The sequence below is a fragment of the Tursiops truncatus genome, chromosome 14, assembly GCF_011762595.2.
Source record: "Tursiops truncatus isolate mTurTru1 chromosome 14, mTurTru1.mat.Y, whole genome shotgun sequence".
In the NCBI taxonomy this organism is placed as follows: domain Eukaryota; kingdom Metazoa; phylum Chordata; class Mammalia; order Artiodactyla; family Delphinidae; genus Tursiops; species Tursiops truncatus.
Genome location: NC_047047.1, coordinates 5,345,793 through 5,369,819, shown reverse-complemented (window position 1 = coordinate 5,369,819; position 24,027 = coordinate 5,345,793). Strand labels below are relative to the sequence as shown.

The following is a 24,027-nucleotide window of genomic DNA, read 5'->3' as shown; positions in this document are numbered from 1 at the left end:
AACAGTTGCTAATCAGGGAAAGGAGGGGATGCAGAGACCAGGGAGGAGCAGTCAGGAAACAATAGTGCAGCCTTGGGGCAGGGTCCTGGTTCCCCTCAGGGGATGCACATAACGAAAAAGGGGGGTTGGGAGAAATTGGGAGACTGGGTTGACATATATGCACTATTGATACTATATATAAAATAGATAACTAATGAGAACCTACTGCATAGCACAGGGAATTCTACTCAGTGCTCTGTGGTGACCTACGTGGGAAGGAAATCCAAAAAAGAGGGGATACAGGTATACGTATGGCTGATTCACTTTGTTGTACAGTAGAAACTAACACAACATTGTGGAACAACTATACTCCAATAAAAATTAATTATAAAAAAAAAGAAAGGGGGCTTCCCTGGTAGCGCAGTGGTTGAGAGTCCGCCTGCCGATGCAGGGGACGCGGGTTCGTGCCCCGGTCCGGGAGGATCCCACATGCCGTGGAGCGGCTGGGCCCGTGAGCCATGGCCGCTGAACCTGCGCGTCCGGAGCCTGTGCTCGCAACGGGAGAGGCCACAACAGGGAGAGGCCCGCGTACCGCAAAAAAAAAAAAAAAAAAAAAAAAAAAAAAAAAAAGGGATACACACAACAATATCTTTGAGCCGTTTTGCAGATACTGAAACCCCCTCCAGGTGGGAGAAGTTAACTGTCTGCCGCCCACGAGCACGGAGACCCCAGACCGGTTGGAACCAGAAGGTTGATGATGCCGACTCCCGATGACCTCACCACCAGCCAATCAGAGGAGTGTCCACGAGCTGACCACGCCCTGCTCCTTGAACGCTATAAGACTCCTCACGACCCCCTCCAGGGCAGGACACACAGTCTTGAGGGCACGAGCCTGCTGTGGCCCCCTTTGCCTGGCAAAGCAATACAGCTATTGTTTTCTAGTTCACCCCAAACTCTGTCTCTGAGATTTAATTCAGTGTTGGGGTGCAGAAGCCAGATTCAGCTTCACGAGCTCACTCAGCCAAAGGCATGAGGACAAGCGCCAAGTCCAGCAAGGTCAGGTTTATCGGCCCCTGGAAAGGGAGCCTGCATTCCAGCAGAGCCTGGGCATTTCACCAAAGAAAGAGATAAGGTTATTATGTGATATGGGGGAAGGGAGTTTAGGTAAAATTTTAATGAAGCCATGTTTGGATAGCCTCAAGGCAAACAGGGGTCAGCTTTGGGTCTAAACTGCGAAGTGAACTCAGGGTCCTGTTTCTTGGAAATGACAAGTTAAGATATCAATACAGAGTCTTTTCTAGAATGTCCTATGTCTGGAGCCTGCTTCTGCTTTGGAAATCGAGGCTGCTTCTCTATGTTAAAGACATAGATCTTCATGGGAATTCCCTGGCGGTCCAGTGGTTAGAACTCCGTGCTTCTACTGCAGGGGGCATGGGTTTGATCCCTGGTCAGGGAACTAAGATCTCACAAGCCTAGCGGCCAAAAAAAAAAAAAAAGACATAGATCTTTCAGGCAAAGTGGAATATTTCCTTCTTACTGTAAACAGATAGGGTGCGGGGAGCGGGGGGGGGGGGGGGGGGGGGGGGGGGTCCTGGAGGAAAAGAACCAGATGTAGCCTTTTTACACAAGAGAAGCCATTTTGTGTTCTAAGCCTGGACACAATGCTTGCTCTTGAACAGGTCTCAGTGATAATGATCTTAAGGGAATAAAAGAACAAACGACTTTTATCAGGCAAGAGAAATAACAATAGCAAAGATAATAACTCAGTTGTAAAGACTCCAAGTTCTGTTTCAATGGTAAATATTAGCCTGAAGCTCTTTCTTGAGCTGTTTTGCAGAATTTAAACGCTGGAGCCCCCAAGCCATCAGATCAACTGGAATGTAAGAGGTGATGATAATGACCTTTTCTGACCCTCTTGACTTCAGTCAACTAAAGCCTGGACTCTGTCGACCTTTGCCCTAATTCTATGCTGAGTTCTCCTCTGCTCAAGCCCCTTCATGAATATGCATGTATCTTAGCTTAAAACGTCCCCAATTTTGCTGTTAGGGGAGACACTGCTTGGGAGAGGTCCCCGGTGTTCTCCTTACTTGTCGCAAGTAATAAATGCTTCCTTCTCCCCATCTTTGGCTCGGTTGTAGCTTTTGGCTCAGCACCTACCAAGAGGTGAACCCAGTTTTGGGGTAACGTTACGGATTAGATTTCAAACGTCGAAGTTTCTGACAGTTGCTGATTCTAGAACACGATTTCTCACTAAGAAATCAGTAAATAAATATTAACCTTTTTGTGTATTAAAAAAAAATACAACGTGAGCACATTTTACATTTCATAGTTGCCACATTAAAGAAAAAAAAGTTAAACGAAAGAGATAAATATTCATAGCTACTTTATCTGTAATAGCTGCCAAATAACAATCCCAGTGTCCATCAACAGGTAAATGGATAGAAAAACTATGATAGATTCATATAATGAAATACTACTCAGCAGTAAAAAAGATGAACTCCTGTTATATGCATCAGCGTGAGTGAATCTCACAATAATTATGCTGAGTGAAGCAGTAAAAAATTATGCATATTAGGTGATTCCACTTACATAAAACTCTAGAAAATGCAAACTATTTTATAGAGACAAAAGGAGCATCAGTCATTATCTTAGGATGGGGGTGGGAAGGAGGGACTACAAAGGGGCGTGAGAAAACCTCTTTGCAGGTGATGGACATGTTCATTATATTGATATAATGATGGTTTCACTGTATATACATTGTCAAAACTTGTCAAATTGGACAAGTACTTTAAATACCTGTAGTTGATTGTATGTCAATTATGTTTCAATAAAGTGATAGAAATGAAAAAAAAATCAGAAGTTACTCATAAAGGGGTTTGTTATGATGTTTTTTACAGCTGTAGCATGACGTTGGGAGAAATACTGTTTCCAGTTAACCTTGCAGCTGGCTTTGTCTGTGTGTAGTGTGCCAGCCAGATTCAGGGCAGAGTTTTCCTTTTGCAATATAGTGTCTGGAGAGAGAATTATTTGAGTCTTTATTTAAAAAAAATCATCATCTACTTTGCAGAAGTACACCGTGAGTACAATTTTTATTTTTATTTTTGTTGTACTCACGTACACCATGAGTACAATAAAAACAACTGCTACGTTAAAAAACAAATAAACAAACATCCCTGTTTTATTATTTCCAGACACCTTTTTTTTAGGTCCACTACACAATCCTTTCAAAACTGTCTCTAAAACGTGGCATTCATATAAGACAGATCCAGAGCATGGTTTTATTAAAATATTATATGGTGATTTGGGAAATGTGAGATACAAGCTTGATAGAACAAAGGCTTTTTCCTTCCACGAGAAACTAAGAGATCAATGCCACGCACATTTCTTTTATGTTGCAAGGCATGTCAGTCAGCATTCAATCACTTAGGATATTTCAAGTAAAGAGGGGTTTAATGCAGGGACTTAGCTATGAAGAGGCTGGAAGGGCAGCCAAAGACCCAAGAGGAAGTGTGTGAGGTGTGGGGCTGGATGGTGGAAGCTTCTACTGCCTGGCTGGAGGCTGAGAGCCCACGCTTGAGTTATTGTTCTTGGAAGTATTGTATTATTGAATCAAAATAAAAATGTGAATCACAATTTGATACTGAAAAAGACACAAAGAAGCCTGGGTAAGCCTGTTGGGTGGTGGTTCAGAGCATGGACTTGGAAGTCTGGGCTCCCATGGGTGCCACGGCTGACCTAAAACAAAGGTCAGTTATTTCTCCAGCCAAAAAATGGGTTTATTAGGGATCAGCAGAGAATTGCAGTTTGGGGTCTGCAACCCCGGGGAGCCAAGTGCAGCTGCCTGCGTGGCAAGGGAAGGAGAACTCTTTAAAAGAGGGGAGAGGAAGCTGGGAGGGTTAGGGTAAACAAAGAGCCCATGGCTTTCCTTTGGCTCAACTGTTGCCAGGAGAGAAGAATCTGCTACCTGGCACAGCGTGGGAGCGCCCCCTTCTGGTCACCTGACTCTATTCAGCTGAGGGTTCTGTTTATTAATTTTCTTACACCCCCAATTACGCGCTGGGGGACACTGGTCAGGTTTTCTCAGTCGGCAGTTAGAGAGAATTCTCCGCCTCCCAGGGCTGGCACGAGGACTAAACAAGGTACAGCTTGTGAAGAGCAACACAGGGCACTTAGTAAATTCTCCGCTGATTTACAGTCCTTGCACGGGCTGGCAGCTGCGCCTGCCTGAGCCTGAGGCCATGCCAGGGACGGCCACTCACCCGGGACCAAGGACGGAAGGCAGGGAAGAAAAACTACGCAGATCGGACCGCGCTCTCCTCCAGACCCCCAAGCACTGAGAAGAGGGAGAGGAGGGTGGAATCAGACAGACCTGGGTTTAGTACCCACTGGGCCTCCTACCTGGTCCTGGGTCCCAGGAATGCTGGTCCGAGAGCTGCTCGCTGAGCAGACTTCCCACGTGGAAAACTGAAGCCTTTTCTTCCTTGCAGGGCGGATGTAAAAACTAAATGAGATTTTAAAAAAAGTATGTAAAATACCTAGCTTATAGGACGAGTTCAATTACAGTAACTGCTGTAATTAAATAATTATTTAGAAATAACTAAAAATAAATAAATAACAAAATAATTAGTTAAAATATCACTATCAAAATGTCATGAAGTATTTGCGTTTGTCCTGCCATCATGGGCAGGAAAACATTGTATTTTCAAACCAGAGTGTGTATCTGTGCGTCCACCACAGATACTTTGCTGAAGTAGCTGGTGGCTCCGGGGACAAAGTTTCATCCTGGCCTGGATTCTACATTCTGGGTTCTTTCTCGGCAGGAATTTGGTCTGAACAAGGCGAAGGTCCCAGCTACAGCCACCAGGGGGCGCCACGGTTCTTTGCCGAAGCTGTTGGGACAGGGAGTTCGTCAGAAGCACTGGGAGGGTCAGTGGCTTATCTGGAAGTGGTCAGGAGGATGGAAGACCTCAGTGAGGGGCGAGCAGGCCAGGGAGGAGAGTCACAGCCGGAGGAGGAGAAAAGGAAATGTGTCAGTGAAGGGTAGGGGCTCTGGGCTAAAGCCCACAGATCATTTATTCATTTGTCCAGCACTTGCCATGAGCCACAAACGGCCGGTGTGTGAAATCAGCCCCTCACGTAGCTCACAGCCTCGCTGAGGAGGCTGACACATGCGCAGATGACCAACATACACGTGAAAATAACGAGACATATAAGGCCACCATCTCTAACCCTTACGCTGTGCCAGGCGCTGTATTGTAATGACCCCATTTAACACACGAGGAAACTGAGCTTCAAAGGATTCACTAGTTTCCAAAATTCACAAAGGTGAGAAACAGTGGACTCCTGCTATGCCAGTCTGTTTTAAAGGCCACGTTTTAAAAATCATTACTCCTGCGGTAAAGCAAGGAAAACCCAAACAGCTCTGCTCTTTGAAAACTCACAACTTTGGACTTTCGGTGAACTTTAGCGCGAGTTGACAACCAGGATGGCAGGGCACTCCCTGGTGCCCCTCCACCCCGGCTGGCATCCCCATCTCCTGCTCACCCTTCTCTCTCCACGGCATCACCCAGCCACCATCTTCTGGTCACCTGGCCCTCCACTCCCACCACCACAGGCTGGCCTTTGCCATCACCGATGTTGTTGCTTGGGAGAGCACCTGTCCACACATCTCACTCTGTTCCCAGTGACCCGCCTTCCAGCTTGTGGGCTCAAGTACCCCCACTGGGTCCCCTGATGGTCCAGCTTCTCCTGCCATCTCTTCCCTCCCTCCTTTCCTCCCTCCCTTCCTTCCTTCCTTCACTTCCTTCCCCAGCTTAGTTCCCACCATGTGGCATATCAGCTACTCTTTTTCTTTCTTTGGCCACCTGGCGTGGCTTGCAGGATTTTAGTTCCCCCACCAGGGATGGAACCCAGGCCCTCGGCAATGGAAGCACCAAGTCCTAACCACTGGACAACCAGGGAATTCCCTCAGGTACTCTTAAAAACACCTTAAACTCTCCCTTATCTGACCCTCTTCCGTGGCACTGGCTTCTACCTCCCATAAATGGGATGCTCACGCCTGCATCGGGGCAGCCAGAAAAATCATCCAGCAGCAGAGACCGTCAGGAGAGAAGGATGAACAGAGGAACAGAAAATTCTGTGGTTGAGGGGGTGCTCATTTGGAGGCTTCATGGATCTCCAGGAAGTGTTTTTTGTTTTTTTTTTTAAGCTGAGAGTGAGGGGATCGAGGGGTGGGCTCCAGGGCCTGAAGACTGTAGACAGTCCTGGAAACAGCTGCTTACGAGAGTGGGAGAGAGCTGGACGGAGAACCATGCTGGGGTCCCCGGGCAGCTGGAGGGCCCAGTTAAGGATGAGGATGCCTGATGTAAGGTGAGACCAATTCTTGTGGTGGTGGCTTTTCTCTGTTACAATTCAGCTGCAGAGATGATCACAGAATTTATCCAGGGCAGGCTTTGCCCTGTGGTTCCAACAGAAAACAGTGGGGATTCTGAGGATACTGGCTGACGTGATGGAGCAGAACCCACAGACATGACCAGGTCACCTGGCTTCAAAATCTGCTTGTTTACTTATTATTTACAAAACATAAGCTTCCTGAGGGCTGGGCTTTGCTCTCCACTGTAATCCCACCATGTTGTCGCTCACCTGCTTGAACAAGGGAGTCAGATGATGACAGAGAAGCAGCTCAGGGCTCCGGAGCAGGAGAGAGGGCTGGAAGGAGGGAGGTGAGGTTGGAGGTGCCTGAATATTCAAATGCACAGTTTCCAAGGTGGGCCGGATCTGGAGGTGACCCGCTCAGGACCTGGGGCGTGAGGTGGAGTGAAGGTAGGGTGACCAATCCATCTGATTGGCCCTGGATTTTCTGACTTTACCACTGAAAGTCCTGTGTCCCGGGGACCCTCAGTCCTGGGTCATTTGGGCCGCTTGGTCTCTCTCTGCCTTGTCTCTAAGATAAGACCATCTCTGAGAAGCCGAAGTGTTGGGGGCGGCCTACGGAAGCTGCAGTATTGATCACTCTTGTGGGCATGCGTCATCTTCTGCCACAGTCTTAAGTGTGACCCTGTGGCATGTTTTCTTATTAGCAAAAGGAGCTTTTTTGTAGACCTGAATTCGAAGAATAACAACTATGCTAAAAATGGCAAATACTTCCAAGAGCGGGAGCACCAAGGTGTGGTTGCCTCAGCATTTTCCAGTCTGCAAATTAAGTGCATTGTACTCAGAGCCTTAAAAAATCATACCAACAAGTCACCCAGCTAGTTCTTTTCTTTCTATTGGAAATGTAACTGCTGATTTATTGTAATAGCATTTATTTTCTTAGAAATCTAATAATGTCAATTTGTAATATTCCACGAAAGGACTGTGTAGAAATATTATAAATTTATTTAATCAAGCATGGAAATCACAGCAGGAGTGAAATAGTCTTTGGTTAGACAGACATCTAGTTTCGAGAATAGATTTTACACTGCACATGCATTACACAGCGCAAACCACAGCTTCATTACAACTCAGATTTTATAACAATTGACTTGTTACAAGCAATCAAACAAGCATCAATAAATGATCCCAGAGAAGGTTTATTTTCAGAACAGCATCTGATGGTTAAGTTATTAAATATGAAATACAGACTTTCTGGAAAAACTGCAGAAATACATTTCAACCCCAAACCACTCTTTTATAACGAGTCAGTATATACAAGGCATATTGAAACAAGTCACATCAGAATTCCACTCTCTGTGTCAACACTATGGATGTGTACAATCATGGGAAATAAAAATGTGGAGGTTAGGATATGGCTTAGTCATAGATACAAAAGAAGAATTCTTTCCCAGAATATTTAGAGGAGGATTACTGGAAATACTGTTCTTTGCTATGAACATCAGTGGAGAATCACTGTGCACAGACTTGGATACCTATATACACCTGTAGCTTAACATATGTATTCCAGAAACTGAAAGACAGCCTCCTCTTCTAAGTGTCCCACATAAAATCTATACAGGTTTGTTGAATTTTTGTTAATTTGTATTCAGTATTAAATTGAATACATTTTGAAAACTTTCAAATAAATTTCTTCTCTCTCCCAAAAACGCATATATTAATGGTTAAAGAAAACAAATGTCCATTCTGCTAGGTTTTGGTACGTAGCTCAGTTCTTCATTTCATTAGGGACCAACGAGAGGGCATCAATGCCTTATCTAAGCTAAGCCTTAAATTTTGTTTGTGTTAAACTTTTTACTCTGAGATAATTGTATAATAGATTCTGAGAGAATTGCTGATAATTGTAGATTCTGTGTGCCTTTTACCCATTTTCCCCCAATGGTAACATCTTGCAAAATGATACAATATCATTACTAGGATTTTGACATTGATACAGACAAGCTAGGGAACATTTCCATCACAATAAAGGATCCCTTTTACAGACACACCCACCTCTCTCCTTCTCCACCCTCCGCCCTGGCGACCCTTAATCTGTTCTCCATTTCTAGAATTTTGCATTTCAAAATGTTATATAAATGGAATTATACAGGACATCACCTTTGGGGATGGGTTTTTTCACTCAGCGTAATTCTCTGAGGACTCATCCAAGTTGTTGCTTGTATTGGAAATTATTTTTATTGCTGAGTAGTATTCCATGGTATAGACGTATCACAATTTCTTTCACCAGTCACCCGCTAAAGGACCTCTACAACACTGTAAAGCAACGATACTCCAATAAAAATTAATTTAAAAAAGAAAGGACATCTGGTTGTTTACAGATCTGGAATATTATGAATAAAGCTGCTATGAACATTTATGTGCAAGTTTTTGTGTGAACATACGTTTTCATCTCCCTGGGATGCATGCCCAGGACTGCAACTGCTGAGTCTTATGCCAGTTGCTTGTTTAGTTTCATAAGAAACTGTCAGTTGGTTCTCCAGAGTGGCTGTTCCGTTTTACTTTCCCACCAGCTATAGGCTGATCCCGTTGCTCTGCATTCTTGCCAACGTTTGGTGGTGTTACTGTGTTTCAGCAACTTTGGTAGGTGCCTCGTGGCATCTACTGGGGTTTTAATTTGCAGTTCCCTAATGACTGATGACGTTGAGTATCTTTTCACATGCTAATCTGCCATACCCTCTTCAGAGAAACATTTGTTCATGTTCTCCATTGTCTAATTGGATTTTTTAAAAAACTGTTGAGTTGTAAGAAGTCTCCATCTATTCTAGATGGTAGTCCTTTGTTGGATATGCTGTTGGCAGGTATTTCCTCCCAGCGTAGCCTGTCTTTTCATCCTCTTAACATGGTCTTTTGAGGAATAAGAGTTTAAAATTTTGATGAAGTCCAATTTATCAGACTTTCCTTTTATGGACTTTAGGTTTTTGGTGTCAAGTCTAAGAAGTCTTTGCTTAGTTTAGCCCTAGGTCCCAAAGATTTTCTATTTTTTAAAAAAAGTGTTATGGTTTACATTTTATGTTTAGCGTTATGATCTATTTTGAGTTAATGTTTATGTAAGGTATGGGATTTAGCCTGAGGTTCTTTTTATTTGCCCATGGATATCTGATTGCTCAGCATGTTTATTGAAAAGACTATCCTCCCTCCAGTGAGTTACTTTTGTACTTAAAAAAAAATCAGTTGAGCATATTTGTATGGGTCTATTTCTAGATTCTCTGTTCTGGTCCATTGATCTTTTGTGTCTATGCCTCCACCAGTACCACACTGTCTTGATTAGTGTAGCTACATAATAAGTCTTTATACTGAGTAGCGTGGTTTCTCCTACTTATTCTTCTTTTACAAGATAGTTTTAGCTATTCCAAGTCCTGTGCCTTAGAACTTTTAGAATAAGCTTGAATATGTCTACAAAAACCTTGTTGGGATTTTGATAGAAACTGCATTAAACATATAGATGAATCTGGGGAGAATTGACATTTTTACTATTTTGTGTCCTCTAATCCATGAACATGGTATGTCTCCTCATTTATTTAGGTCTTTGATTTCTTTCATTGGCATCTTTTAATTTTCAGCATATAGATCCTATACACATTTTTGTTAAACTTACACCTAAGTATTTTTTTTTCCTTTTGGAGTGATTGTAAATGGTATTGTGTTTAAAATTTTGGTTTCCACTTTATTGTTAATATATAGAAATATGATTAATTTTTTTGTGATCTTATATCCTAAGACCTTGCCGAAATCAGTTGTTTTACTTTTTTTTTTAAATAGATTTTTTGGAATTTTCTATGTAGACAGTTACATCATCTGTAAATAGGGATACTTTTATTACTTTTCAATCATATGCATTTTATTTCTTTTTATTGCCTTATTGCCATGTCCAGAACTTCCAATACAGCCTTTAAAATTTTAATCAATGTAAATTTCTAGAGATTTGCTAAAACTTACTGGCCTGAATGGGGTCCATTATTCTCAAACAGATGCCTTTTCTTTTTTTTTTTTGCTTTTTTTGTTTGAATTTTATTTAATTTATTTTTTATACAGCAGGTTCTTATTAGTTATCTATTTTATAGATATCTATTTTAAATTAGATTCTTTTAAATTAGTTATCTATTTTATACATTATTAGTGTATATATGTCAATCCCAATCTCCCAATTCATCACACCCCCCCCCCCCCACTTTCCTCCCTCGGTGTCCATACGTTTGTTCTCTACATCTGTGTCTCTATTTCTGCCCTGCAAACCGGTTCATCTATATCATTTTTCTAGGTTCCACACATATGCGCTAATATATGACATTTGTTTTTCTCTTTCTGACTTGCTTCACTCTGTATGACAGTCTCTAGATCCATCTACGTCTCTACAAATGAACCAATTTCGTTTCTTTTTATGGCTGAGTAATATTCCATTGTATATATGTACCACATCTTCTTTATCCATTCGTCTGTCGATGGGCATTTAGGTTTCTTCCATGACCTGGCTATTGTAAATAGTGCTGCATTGAACATTGGGGTGCACGTGTCTTTTTGAACTATGGTTTTCTCTGGGTATATGCCCAGTAGTGGGATTGCTGGGTCATATGGTAATTCTATTTTTAGTTTTTTAAGGAACCTCCATACTGTTCTCCATAGTGGCTGTATCAATTTACATTCCCACCAACAGTGCAAGAGGGTTCCCTTTCAAGCAGATGCCTTTTCAGCACTCTTCTTATCATCCAACCTGTTCAGATTCCATTCCCTGTAATTTGGATAAATAACTGATAACCGTCATCAGTGGTTAAGCTGCAAATCTCCTCGAGGCAGCTGAGTGAGCTTTAACAAGCTAAGTGAAACCTGCTTGTAAAAGCAAAACTAGCGTTAGGAAAATTATCTTTCAGACGGGACTTGGACACAGAGACGTTCCAGAGAATTACAATTTGAGGTTGGCTTACGGAGTATGTGGTTTCTTCTTCCAGTTTTCCCCTCTTACCTCTAAATGGGGGTAGCAACAATTTTAAACTCTGAAAATATGAAATACCCTCAAAGTTACCTTATTCTTATATATTAGAAATTGCTATTGTTAAGGAACACTTTCGTGATTTGACTTTTGATAAATAAAGAATTCTGTGCCTCTTACTATGCTTTTAGTAACAGGCACTTAAAAATATTTGGACAGCTCAAACTCTCTTCGTGTCTTAATTTTTTAAACAAAAGTGTAACCATTAATAACACAATTATTTATTTTTTTAATGTATATTTCCTATATTTTGTGTATTGTAGTTTTATATTTATACAATATACCTAACTGACCAAAGCGGGTTTAGAGCCATATAAAAAGGCAGAAAACTGGGTAGTGCTAGACCCTTTATAAATTTCAATACAAGAGGTCTTGGAAGTATACACATAGGTCCTTGTAGGCCTTAGGTATACACACAGGTACAACGCAGGTGCTCCTGCATACAATTTGTAGAAAATTTAAAATCTGTAATAAGAATCAAATTTCAGAGACTTGTTTTCTTTTTTGGTAGAAAACAGTGGCCAATCTACAGGCAGGTTAGTCATCGCTTTACTGATTTTACTGATTCAATGACTACCAGTAACTCTTTTGTCTTGTTCTTAGAATCGGAAATTGTCTAGGTACCACTCTCTCCATTGCGTGCAGTGAGTGGTGGAATCAGGCCCTGGGATGTTGACTTAGCCTCTCTGAGCCTCAGTGTTCTTGTCTGTAAGTGGCAGTGATGATTCATCTCATTGGCTGTAAGGCTTCAGTGAGATGACCCCGTCAAGGGCCTGGCCCATGGCTGCGTAGGGAGCGTACCTCCAGTTACTTACTTCTTTCCTTCCTTTTCTTATACGTTGCCTTTGCTTCCTTTCCAGCCTCTCCCTGTCCCCCTCCTCTCTCTCTACCACAGACTGAGTACCACTCCCCATGCCTAAGAGAAGGGGACCCTCTATCCCAGCACTAGCAGAGGGGATCTGGGGAGCCTGTTGCCGAAGCTGCCCCTCCCTTAATGTACCACCATGGCCCGATCACCTAGAATAGGGCTGTGCACCAAACTCGGGGGGTTCCCACATGGTTTGTCATGTTGCAGTGGGAAAAAAGCTTCACGAGTGACCAGTACATTCTAGCAAATGGGGCTCAATAATGCATTTGCCATTCTGCAGCAGGACGGTAACCCACAGACAAAGAGTCCTGCACCCTCACCCTAAACACAAGACGGCAGCTGTGTGATGCGTATTTAGTTCTTCTGTGGTTGCAATGAGCTCAGAACCAGGACACTGCTTTGGGTACAACAAGCAACGAACATACTCTCACGATACAAAGCAATCACATTGTACATACAGGCATAGGGTTTTTTGTTGTTGTTGTTGTTTTTTATCTTAAAGAATGGAACAGCAACTGTCTCAACATGTCACTTTGACAACCAACAGTGATCCCACATAGGTGAGTCTGGACTGAACACATGTAAACAGACTCTCTATGTGAAGTCCCTGTGTGATCTGGCCATTTGCAAAAGGCCACTCCAATCTCCAGCTAGCACAGGGGTCCCTGGTGACCCACTCTCACTCTGCTGTAAGACTGACAGGGCTGCAACGAACCCTTTCACAAAGAGACAGCAGTCAACTGCTGTCTGGCAGCATCGCTCAAAAGGTTTTCATTTTACGCAAACATCAAGGACCTTCTTCTCACTCCATCAGGCCTTTCTTGGAGCTGCTTTGAAATATTCCTCCCTGGAAATGTCAGCTACTCCTCCATACCATTTCTGAAGCCAGATATGTTCTATCTTCATCTTCATAAAGAACCATTCATACTGACGAGGCCACTTCCTCATAACTGGGTGTCTGCAGAAATAAAGACGTCACATTAAAGCCGTTCTCCTCAGAGGGTGGGCTCTCCCGAGCACAGTGCCAGATGTATCCTTGGTCAGGTCATAGGGCCCTCCAGACGCCAGGCTGTGTTTAGGCTGAGATCTGCTCAAACCAGCTAGAGGCAGAAGCCAGGGAGCCAGGGTCGAGGTCTGGGGCAGCCTTAGGAGGGCAGGAAACTGTTGTCACCACAGAGGGGCAGACAGCTCAAGTCTCGAGCCAGGCAACTTTGTTCAAACTCCAGTTCAGCTGCTGGGATGCCTCATGGGCCGTTTGCTCTCTTAAGCCTGCCTGGTCTCCTTCCCAGTCACATGGGGCGAGAGGGATGGTGGTCAGTTCACAGGGCTGTGTGGGCAGCAAATGATGAGACACATACAGCACTTGCACAGAGGACGTGCCCAGGGGACGGGGGCCATCGTTACCAGGGAGCATCATGAAAGGCTCTAAGCATCTCTACGTGAAATGCTGAATTTTAAGTCCGGGAAACAAACGTGTTCACGGGAAGCTTTCCATTCCTGTAGAGGCCTACAACGGTCGCATCAACCTGAGAACCAGCCAGCGTAGACAGGGAACAGCCCTCACATTCCGCCCTCTGTTTCTGACTTCCTCCTCCCTCAGGCGTAGGCCTAAAAACATGCATCCTCCTTGAGGGCAGGGTCTGGCGCTCACTTTTTGAAAACTTCATAAAAATAGAAGTTTTATTTATATCTAAAAATGTTATAAAGAAAATTCAAAGACCAAGTGTAAACTGGGAAAAACATTTGCAACAATGCCAGTGCAGTGATAGGTTGATGCCTTTTTAAAAAAAAATTTTTTTTGTTTTTGGAATCATTGCAAATTGACAGAGAGGTTGAAAGTACGGTATAAAGAACTATTTTTTTTTTTCCTAAACCATTTGAAAGTAAGTTGCTGATCTGAGGCCCCAACGCTCCAGACACTCATGCAGCTGAGATGATAACATGATTGTTGTTATTTTAAGCCAACTAGTTTTGTATTTATAACGGAACAAATTTTGGCCGCTGCAAGGGGAACGTAGGTACAGCAAAGTTTAGTCCGTGAGGCCCTGGCTTGGGGTCCAGGCAGTAGGATGCTGGAAGGACCTTAGGAGACTGACCATGAGCGTTTAAAGAAGGTAGAGACAAGGTGGTTGGATGCGTGTGGTAAAGGGACCCACATTATCCAGTAGTGGAAATTCTGGCAACACTGTTACCTGCGGTAATGTGGAAAATAGGAAACGAACTTAATGAATGCAAATGTCTCCTGCGGCTTTGACTTCATCTCACTGCCCGTCATAACGTGGAAGAGGAGAAATTAGAACTAAAGAGTGACAGCTGAGATGCGCACAGGCACACAGACACACGCATCTCCATTTCTCTCTCTGTCTGTATATTGAAAACCACAAGTCCGTGTGGATGGATCCAATTCCAGGCTGATCTAGTGTCCTCCTGTGCATGTTGCTAACTTTCTTCCATGGCGGTGAGAAACCAGGCTTCCTCTCTCTGTGTTTACTTATTACTACACTAAGTCCCCTACATACGAACCTTCAAGTTGTGAACTTTCAAAGATGTGAACAATTGAATCCAGCAGGGAACCAGAACGTGTGCCATCAGCGTCGGGCGTGAGTGAAATGGCACTTGCCCTCCGTCTCCTGTTGCTGGAGATCCTTCAGCTCTGCCACCTCCCACCTCCTCTCCCTCCTCCAGTCAGTAACCCTTCTTGCCTGTTCCCTCGATGCCAGCGCCTGGATGCCAGCTGCTGTACTGGACTACTGTACTTTTCAAGGCACTGTACTGTAAGTGTAAAAATGTTTTCTTTATTCTTTTGTGTGTCTGTTTTTTTATGTATTATTTGTGTGAAAAGTATTATAAACCTATTACAGTACAGTACTGTGGAGCCAATTGTATTAGTTGGGTACCTGGGCTAACCGTGTCGGACTTAACAAACAAATTGGACTTAGGATCGCACTCTCGGAAGGGAACTCGTTCGTATGTCGGGGACTTGCTGTATGTTTACTTATTTCATGATTCCCCTGTACGTACAATCATCCCATCTCCATAGGGATGCAGATGGCTTGTCTAATTTACCACCTGCTTTCATGTTATTCTCCCACTAACTTAGACAAGTACCAATCTGCCAGCCCACACCCCATGTGGATACCCGCCCCTCCTCACTCCAGCTCTGACCTTCCACCTCAGGCCTCCCCCTGCACAGACCCTCTCCTCACCCATGGAGACAGACTCCAGCACCCCTGCAGGACCACCCTTCTCACTTTTTGCAAACGCTGATCTCCTCCCCCGCTTCCCGGGGCTCCTGTGTCACTCATTTTGACCCTAGCAGCATGCATGCCGATTTCCCGGGATGTCGTTTTAAAATTTTCATTGAAGTGTAACCTCCAGGGCATCCAATTCGGGAAGCAGGTGGTGGGGGGCAGTTCGAAAGCTGCATCCTAAGTGGTTCGGCTATAAAAGGGGTGAGGGGCCCACACGAAGGAACACTGCTGTCACTTCTGGTGCCGAGCTCTGCTTAGAGTGGACATTTGCAAATGTCTGCTGTATTGACCGGACTACAAAGCCCCCTTTTTCTCCATTCCAAGGCAGGGCCGTTGTGAAAGGCTGGAAGTAGGCAGGGAACAGTGCCTGCAACCCCAGCATGGGGCGCTCTCCAAAGGCACGGACAGCCCACTGCAAGGTCACATGCGTGGCCTCTGCTGCCCCCTCAGGCGACCAAGACTTTCAGCGTCAGACGGCAGCGTTGCCACCAAAGGACAGCTCAGACCATTACTGTCATCACCTCAGAGGCATCAAATGGCATAGCCCCGACCTCTGCTTCTTACACTGTATGTTTCTGGGCAAACCAATCTTAAAGCAGATACCAACCTTGAAAACATGGCTTGCTTGGCAAATTCCACTTCTTCCGGAGACACTGTGACCATCTGGCCAGTGAGCGTTAACCGGGCACAGCGGGGATCTTCTGGGTCGACGATATTTTTTCTGCATTTGAAGGACATTTTTCAGATATTAAAATGATGATAGAAGGACAGCTGGACATACTAAGGATTTTATTAAAAATAGAGGGAGTTCCCTGGAGAGCCAGTGGTTAGGACTCCGCGCTTTCACTGCCGAGGGCCCAGGTTTGATCCCTGGTCGGGGAACTGAGATCCCACAGGTTGCGCACCATGACAAAAAAAAAAAAGAAAAGAAAAGAAAATAGTGATCACGTTGCTGGTTATATTGTTCAGGTTTTTACATTTTCTGGAATTACCTGAAAATACTTTAGCATATATGATCCTGCAATCCCACTCCTGGGCATATATCCAGACAAAACTCTAATTCATAAAGAGACGTGAACCCCTATATTCATAGCAGTACTATTCACAATAGCCGGGACATGGAAACAATCTAAATGTCCATCGACAGATGAATGGATAAAGAAGATGTGGTACAGATATGCAATGGAATATTACTCAGCCACAAAAAAGAATGAAATAACGCCATTTGCAGCAACATGGATGGATCTAGAGATTATCATACTAAGTGAAGTAAGTCAGAAAGAGAAAGACAAATACCATGTGATATCCCTTATATGAGGAATCTAAAATATGACACAAATGAACTTATCTACGAAACAGAAACAGACTCAGAGACACAGAGAACAGACTTGTGGTTGCCAAGGGGGAGGGCGGGTGGGGGAGGATGGATTGGGAGTGTGGGATTAGCAGAGGCAAACTAGTATATATAGGCTGGATAAACAACAGGTCCTACTGTAGAGCACAGGGAACAGTATTCAGTATCCTGTGGTAAACCATAATGAAAAAGAATATGAACAAGAATGTATACATATGTGTACCTGAACCACTTTACTGTACAGCAGAAATTAACACAATATTGTAAATCAACTATACTTCAATAAACTATGAAAAGATTAAGCTACCTTGGTACAGGCAGTGTGGCAGGTGTGTCTGTGTAGGCTGGACGTCAGTGTGCATCCTCGCGGGTGGCAGACAACCCCGGAAGTACCCTAGTCGAGAGTGCACAGGCCAGGGCAAGGCTCTGCAACACCCCCATAGGGAGCCACTGTGCAGAGTCAGGTTGCTGCTCTGCATGACTCTAGGGAGTGCCACTCCCTCGAGATACTGTGAATGGCACCCGTGGAGCAACGCAGTGCATCTGCCTGGATCCAGCAGTGGCCACGGTAAAGGCTTTCAGGCATCCCCGTCGTCAGACACAGAGGTCCCTTACCGAACGTAAGGGATGTTAGAAATAACATCGTGTGCCAAGCGTTTCCATGGTGGCAGGATTCTTCTATAAACGCTCGCTTTCCTTGTAAGAGTCACCTGGCACTGAAAGTGTGGGAGGGCAACGTAGAGCTCCCACCCACCTCTCATCACGCGCGGCTGCCTATTTCTGGAAGAAGCATAAATGGGAGAATCTGAATCTTCATGTTTCAGATCGTGGCTTCATCTTCAGTCAGGAGAGAAACCTCCCCCAGGTGACAGCTGGTGCCTTAGCATTTCACAATCTCTCCATATGTGCTTGGGAAGGTGGTTCCAGGATGGGGCAACAAGATGTGTCTGTACATTGCCTTGTTTTGCGTGTGTCTGTACATTGCCTCGTTCTGTTTCATCTTCATGACGACCCCAGGAGGTAGGTGTGATTACTGACCTTGTTTTAGAGATGAGGGGAATGCGGCTCAGGTAGGCTAAGTGACTTGTCCTGGGCCGCGGGGCTTGCAGCACCTGTCGGAGCCCAGGTCCTCTGGCCTCAAGCAGGAAGGCAGCCGCCTGGGAGCCTCGCACTTGTATCTGGGCGTATCCCAGACTGACCATCTCCTTCACCTCCTGGATCCTATGCGTGCTCAATGTTTATGGATTCTCTCTCTTATTATCTGATTGTGGACTCTTAGATATCATGTTTAATTACATTTTAATTTTTGGTGAATGCTTTCTCAAAAGCTCAGCTTAGGGGGAAGAAAAAAGTTCACCTTAGGGGTTAAAAAAAAAAGTATCACATGACAGAAAAAGAGTGTGTGCAGAGATATCTGTTACAGCATCATTTGTGATGGCAAAAATGGGAAGTAACCAGGCTTCCCTGGTGGCGCAGCGGTTAAGAATCTGCCTGCCAATGCAGGGGACACGGTTTCGAGCCCTGGTCCAGGAAGATCCCACATGCCGCGGAGCAACTAAGCCCGTGCGCCACAACTACTGAGGCTGCGCTCTGCAGCCCGCAAGCCGCAACTACTGAGCCTATGTTCCACAACTACTGAAGCCTGCACGCCTAGAGCCCATTATTCACAACAAGAGAAGCCACCGCAATGAGAAGCCCGCGCACCGCAACGAAGAGTAGCCCCTGCTCGCCGCAACTAGAGAAAGCCCGTGTGCAGCGACAAAGACCCAACGCAGCCAAAAATAAATAAATAAAATAAATAAAAATTAAAAAAAAAGAAAACAACAAAAAATGGGAAGTAACCAAAATGCTCAGCAGTGGGAGAACATAAATAAATTGTTTTATCGACAGCATGAAATACAACCTTTAAAAAGAATGAGATAGAGCTATAGGTGGCCATAAGAAAGATATAAGTAAAAAGTTAGCTGAAGACATGCAGTAGGACCCCATTAAAAAAAGAAATCCTAAAACTATGTGTGTGTGTGTGTGTGTGTATGTATGTATATATATATATATAATGTTTATATATGCTTAGAAAAGGTTCTTGGAAGGATATATTCCAAGATATAACTTTGGTTATTTCAAGAAGGGGATTTGAGGGGCTCGAGGTGTATAGGGGGAGAAGCCCCTTTTTATTTTATATATTTCTATATTCTTTGAATATTACATATGTAATGCAGAAAACTGGTTTCCAGCAGGGGCTGGGGGGCAGATAGGGAGAGTTTGGTAAAAAGGTACAAACTTGCAGCTATAAGATGAAAAAGTCTGAGAATCTACTGCGTAACATGGTGACTCTTGTTAATAACGCTATATTGTATAGTTGAAATTTTCGAAGAGGAGAGAACTTAAATGTTCTCACACAAGAGGCAACGGGCAAGGAGATGGATGCGTCAATTAACTAGATGGTGGGAATCTTTTCATCATGTATACGTATATCAAATTATCATGGTGTGTGCTTTAAATATCTTATAATTTTATTTGCCAATTATACCCCAATAAAGCTGAAAAAAGACAAAAAAAATAATGGTCACATAACACTATCTCCTGGTGGGCAGTCAAGGGGCAACGCAGCAGACCGGGGCTGTCCAAACCCTGCACATTCCAAAGAAAGGCCTGTCTTCAGGAGGACTGGCCCTTGGCTGGCTCCCAGAAGATACCACCAAGCCCTTGAAATATCCTGCTTCACCAGAGTGTTTTTGCGTCTGAGACCCTGGGCCACGCTGGGTCCGCTTAACCTCTTGGGCCCTGAGTCTGCGTAGCTAAGATCAATCATGCAGATGCTATAATTGTCATGTGATTGGATTCCAGCAAAAACCCTGGATACCAAGGCTCAGGTGAGCTTCTCTGGTTGGCAATACCTTGCACCTGTGGTCACACATCATTTCTGGGGGAACTCAGTGTGTCCCTGTATGATTCCAGTGGGAAGGGGCTCCTAGAAGCTTGGGCCTGGATTTTCCTGGACGGCGCCCCGTGTGCATTTTGCCCTTGATGACTAGGATCCGTATCCTCTCACTGGAATAGACCAGGAGCTCTTGAGTCCTGTGAGTCCTTCCAGCGAATCACTGAGCCTGAGGGTGGTCTTGGGACTCCCACACAGTTGACCAAGCAGACTCTGCACATGCTCTTTTCACAGATGGTGTGTATCACAAAACGGCTGCTTCCAGGAGGCATGACTCATCAGAGCTCATTCCCGTCCATTATAACGTTAAAGAAAGGTACATTTGTTAAGCAAAACATATGTGTTGCTTATACTTAAGACACTTGTTTCCACCTGCCTACAAGTTTTTCTTTATTATATGCTCCGTTGAGTCACAATAAGGGAAAGAGAAGACACGCCCACATACTCAGGTGAAATGCTCCATGTCAGAACACCGTGTACCATTTGAAACTGTTACAGGCGGCTGAGGTTTTGACACTGCAAAACTGTAGTTGCTGAATTGTGGAGTTTTCAAAGATGAAAGAATGACGGGAGGCGCGCTACACAACTGTAAACACTGAATCAACACTGAATTTTGTAAAAAACCTGAGATGGATTGGAGAAAATAAATAAAAATAGTAAACGGGAACTGAACATACAGATAACCAGAGGAGACTGTCGTCAGTTGTACCCGATTTGTTTGCTATTAAAGCCAATTTTTTTCACAAAATTGCTCCATCATGAAAGCAATGAAATTAGGATTCATAAGTAAGTCACGATAGAAGAACACATTACATTTAAGAAGGGAGCAGTTTGCTTCTCCAGTCATGATAGAAGAACACATTACATTTAAGAAGGGAGCAGTTTGCTTCTCCAGGGGTGGAGATTACAAAGACTAGAAAGAAGATGATGTATTTAAACAGGTAAACAGAAAGCTTTATCCTTTTGGAGGATAACAGCCCCTCAAAGATGTCCACGTACTAACCTCTGGAACTTGTGACTGTGTTACCTTTCACGGCCAAGGGGAATTAAGGTTGCCAGTCAGCTGGCCTGGATTACGCACCTGGTCTCAATGCGATCATAAAGGTCCTTAAAAGTGGAAGAGGGAGGCAAAAGAGAGTGTTGGGGTGATACGATGGGAAAAAGACTCTCCTGGCCATAGCTGGCTTCGCATAGGGGAGGGGGCTAGAGCCCAGGAGTGCAGGCAGCCTCTAGAAGCAAGAAAAGGCAAGAGAATGGATTTTCCCCTAGAGCCTCCACAAAGGACACCTTGGTTTTGGCCCAGGAAGACCTGTTTGGACTTCTGCCCTCCGAAACTATGACATAATACATTTGTGTTGTTCTGGGCCACTAAGTTGTGGTGGTTTGGTACAGCAGCATTAGAAAACTAATACACCGGGGCTTCCCTGGTGGCACAGTGGTTAAGAATCCACCTGCCAATGCAGGGGATGAGGGTTCGAGCCCTGGTCCGGGAAGATCCCACATGCCACGGAGCGACTAGGCCCATGCGCCACAACTACTGAGCCCGCGTGCCGCAACTACTGAAGCCCGCATGCTGGAGTCCGTGCTCCGCAACAAGAGAAGCCACCGCAACGTGCAGCCTGTGCACCACAACGAAGAGTAGCCCCTGCTCGCCGCAACTAGAGAAAGCCTGTATGCAGCAACGAAGACACAACGCAGCCAAAAATAAATATAAATAAATAAGTTAAACCCCCCCTAAAACAAAAAACAAACAAAAAAACTAATACCCCATCGGAGGGGAGTTGGACTCCAATCCTATCCTGAGCCATGTGAGTACAACACACCTGAGGTTACCGCACCTGCTGCTCCCAAATGGCCAGCCAGTGCACAGCAACCAGGTAGGAGGATGCTGTGTACCCCAGGACCCTGATCCACGGCTTTTGATTTCTGAGAGCGTGCTTTGATGAACAGCTGCTGTAGAAGACATTCCCCAATATCTTGTAATAAGCTATAATGAAAAAGAATTGAAAAAAAAGAATATAGATATATACATATATACGTATAACTGAATCACTTTGCTGTACACCTGAAACTAACATAATATTGTAAATCAACTATACTTAAAGTAAAAAACAAAAAACATTCCCCCTCCTCTTGGCAATGCACGTGGAATACTGTTTAGGCATCCACTTCTCCCTCACACGGCTTCAGGGAACCCTGTTCCGTCCCTAGATCCTGAGAGCTGGGATTGCCCAAGCCAACCAGCCAGTTCCATCCTCTGGCCATAGTGACGGACTCAGGGATGGGCACAAGAGCAAGTCTGCTCATTAAAGCTCGAGGAGCTACTTGCTGGGGACTTCTGGAACGGCAACCCCTCCCTCTCCTTTGGAGTCTAACTGGAGAGATGCTCGCTGTTGCTGGACACAAACGGAGCACGTGTACCCGGAAGTGGCTGGCAGCCACAGGGGATCACAGGTGGGGGACGGGCAGGGGTGGGAGGGTGCGGCCCTTAAAATGCAGCAGACACTGGAGAAGGCAGTGAGGAGGGATGGGAAAATCTCATTTGGGCTGACCTTGCAGAGCTCCTAAGAAAAGCCTACCTCTGGACTTTTCAAATATGTCAACTAATCAGCTTCCTTAATTCTCCAAGCACATCTGAGCTTACTTTTCTACTTCTTGCAACTGAGAGGTTCCTCGCTATAGAAGGGCTTCAAGTTTCAGGAACTCTGTCTCTGTTCTTGGCCTGGATCATATGCTTGAGGCATGTCCAGCTAACGTTGGATGGTATTAGTAACAATCCACGAGGAGCAAAGACGGCCTGTTTTTTTTGTTTTTTTTGCCAAGCTGCAGGTGGGATCTTAGTTCCCTGACCAGGATCGAACCTGCACCCACTGCATTGGAAGCCTGGAGTCTTAACCGCTGGACTGCCAGGGAAGTCCTGGCCTGTATTTTTTTTAAATTACTTACTTACTTACTTATTTATTTGTGGCTGCATTGGGTCTTCGTTGCTGCGCGTAAGCTTTCTCTAGTTGCGGCGAGCGGGGGCTACTCTTCGTTGCAGTGCGCGGGCTTCTCATTGTGGTGGCTTCTTTTGTTGTGGAGCACGGGCTCTAGGTGCGTGGGCTTCAGTAGTTGTGGCTCGTGGGCTTAGTTGCTCTGCGGCATGTGGGATCTTCCCAGACCAGGGCTCGAACCCGTGTCCCCTGCATTGGCAGGCGGATTCTTAACCACTGCACCACCAGGGAAGTCCCTGGCCTGTATTTTTAAAATATTTGCACATTTATATATTTCCTTGAGATAAGACTGTATCCACCATGTATTAGGAAGCAGCTTTCCATGGTCTCTCGTGTTTCTGAACGTCTTGTAAGCATAGGACTAGCTCCCTTGGCTCTGAGCTATCTTTTCACAAAGATGTTTACAGAGCCAACAGCTTTGGAAGACAGAGCATCTCCCCACGGGGTGGTGGCCTGTCCAGAGGGGTGCAGAATGGGCTCCCTCTGGGGGCGGCAGTCTTGCCTCCACTGTACAGATTCTGGTTCTCTAGGCTCAGGGTTCCTCTCCTGTAATGCACCCCACCGTGTGTGCAGATGACCCCTGGCCCTCTTCACATCCCCCCGGGGGAACTAGGGCCCGGGGGAAATCCCACTATAAACTGCTAACACACTGGCTGCTGCCATTGCTGGGGTAACAAAGTCCTTTGCCTCTGACCCAGGAGGCTTGTGTCTTCTGCCCCCATCCGTGAACCACGGCAGGCTGACTCGTTACTTAGAATGAACCAGGTGAGCTTGCTTGCAAATAGGGTAAAACCTTAGAGTCTTCACAGTCTTTGACCCATGTAAAAATATTCAGTTTCTCTGTTTTTGGTTGGAATTGAATCACTTTGGAAACAGCAAGGGAAAAATAATTATAACATGCTGATCAGAAGCTCTGATTTGCATATGTGTATCTTTGAGTATAAAGATGCTGAGGGACTTCCCTGGTGGCTCAGTGGTTAAGAATCCGCCTGCCAATGCAGGGGACACGGGTTCGAGCCCTGGTCCGGGAAGATCCCACATGCCACGGAGCAACTAAGCCCATGTGCCACACCTACTGAGCTTGCACTCTAGAACCCGCGAGCTACAACTGCTGAGCCTGCACTCTAGAGCTCGCGAACCACAACTACTGAGCCTGCGCGCCATAACTACTGAGGCTGCGTGCCTAGAGCCCGTGCTCCACAACAAGAGAAACCACTGCAATGAGAAG

The 24,027-nt window shown here is 44.9% G+C and overlaps 1 protein-coding gene across 4 annotated transcripts in view; it reads right to left on the bottom strand.

Moving 5' to 3' along the window:
• Positions 1–4,327: 4,327 nt before the first annotated feature.
• Positions 4,328–24,027, bottom strand: part of CREG2 (cellular repressor of E1A stimulated genes 2) — a 46,132-nt gene continuing 26,432 nt past the window's right edge. Inside the window, exons 3-5 of one of the 4 annotated variants that reach the window (XR_012325574.1) lie at positions 21,630–21,793; positions 16,122–16,235; positions 4,370–4,480 (exon numbers count right to left, since the gene is read on the bottom strand). Coding sequence is in view for 2 of the 4 variants with exons in the window: in XM_004322104.4 (XP_004322152.2) it covers positions 13,074–13,221; positions 16,122–16,235 (262 nt within the window). In the remaining 2 variants the exon portion in view is untranslated. Of the gene's footprint in view, positions 4,481–7,331; positions 13,222–16,121; positions 16,236–21,629; positions 21,794–24,027 lie in introns of those variants that run through there. The other 3 variants (XR_002175586.3, XM_033838276.2, XM_004322104.4) reach the window with 3 other exon arrangements.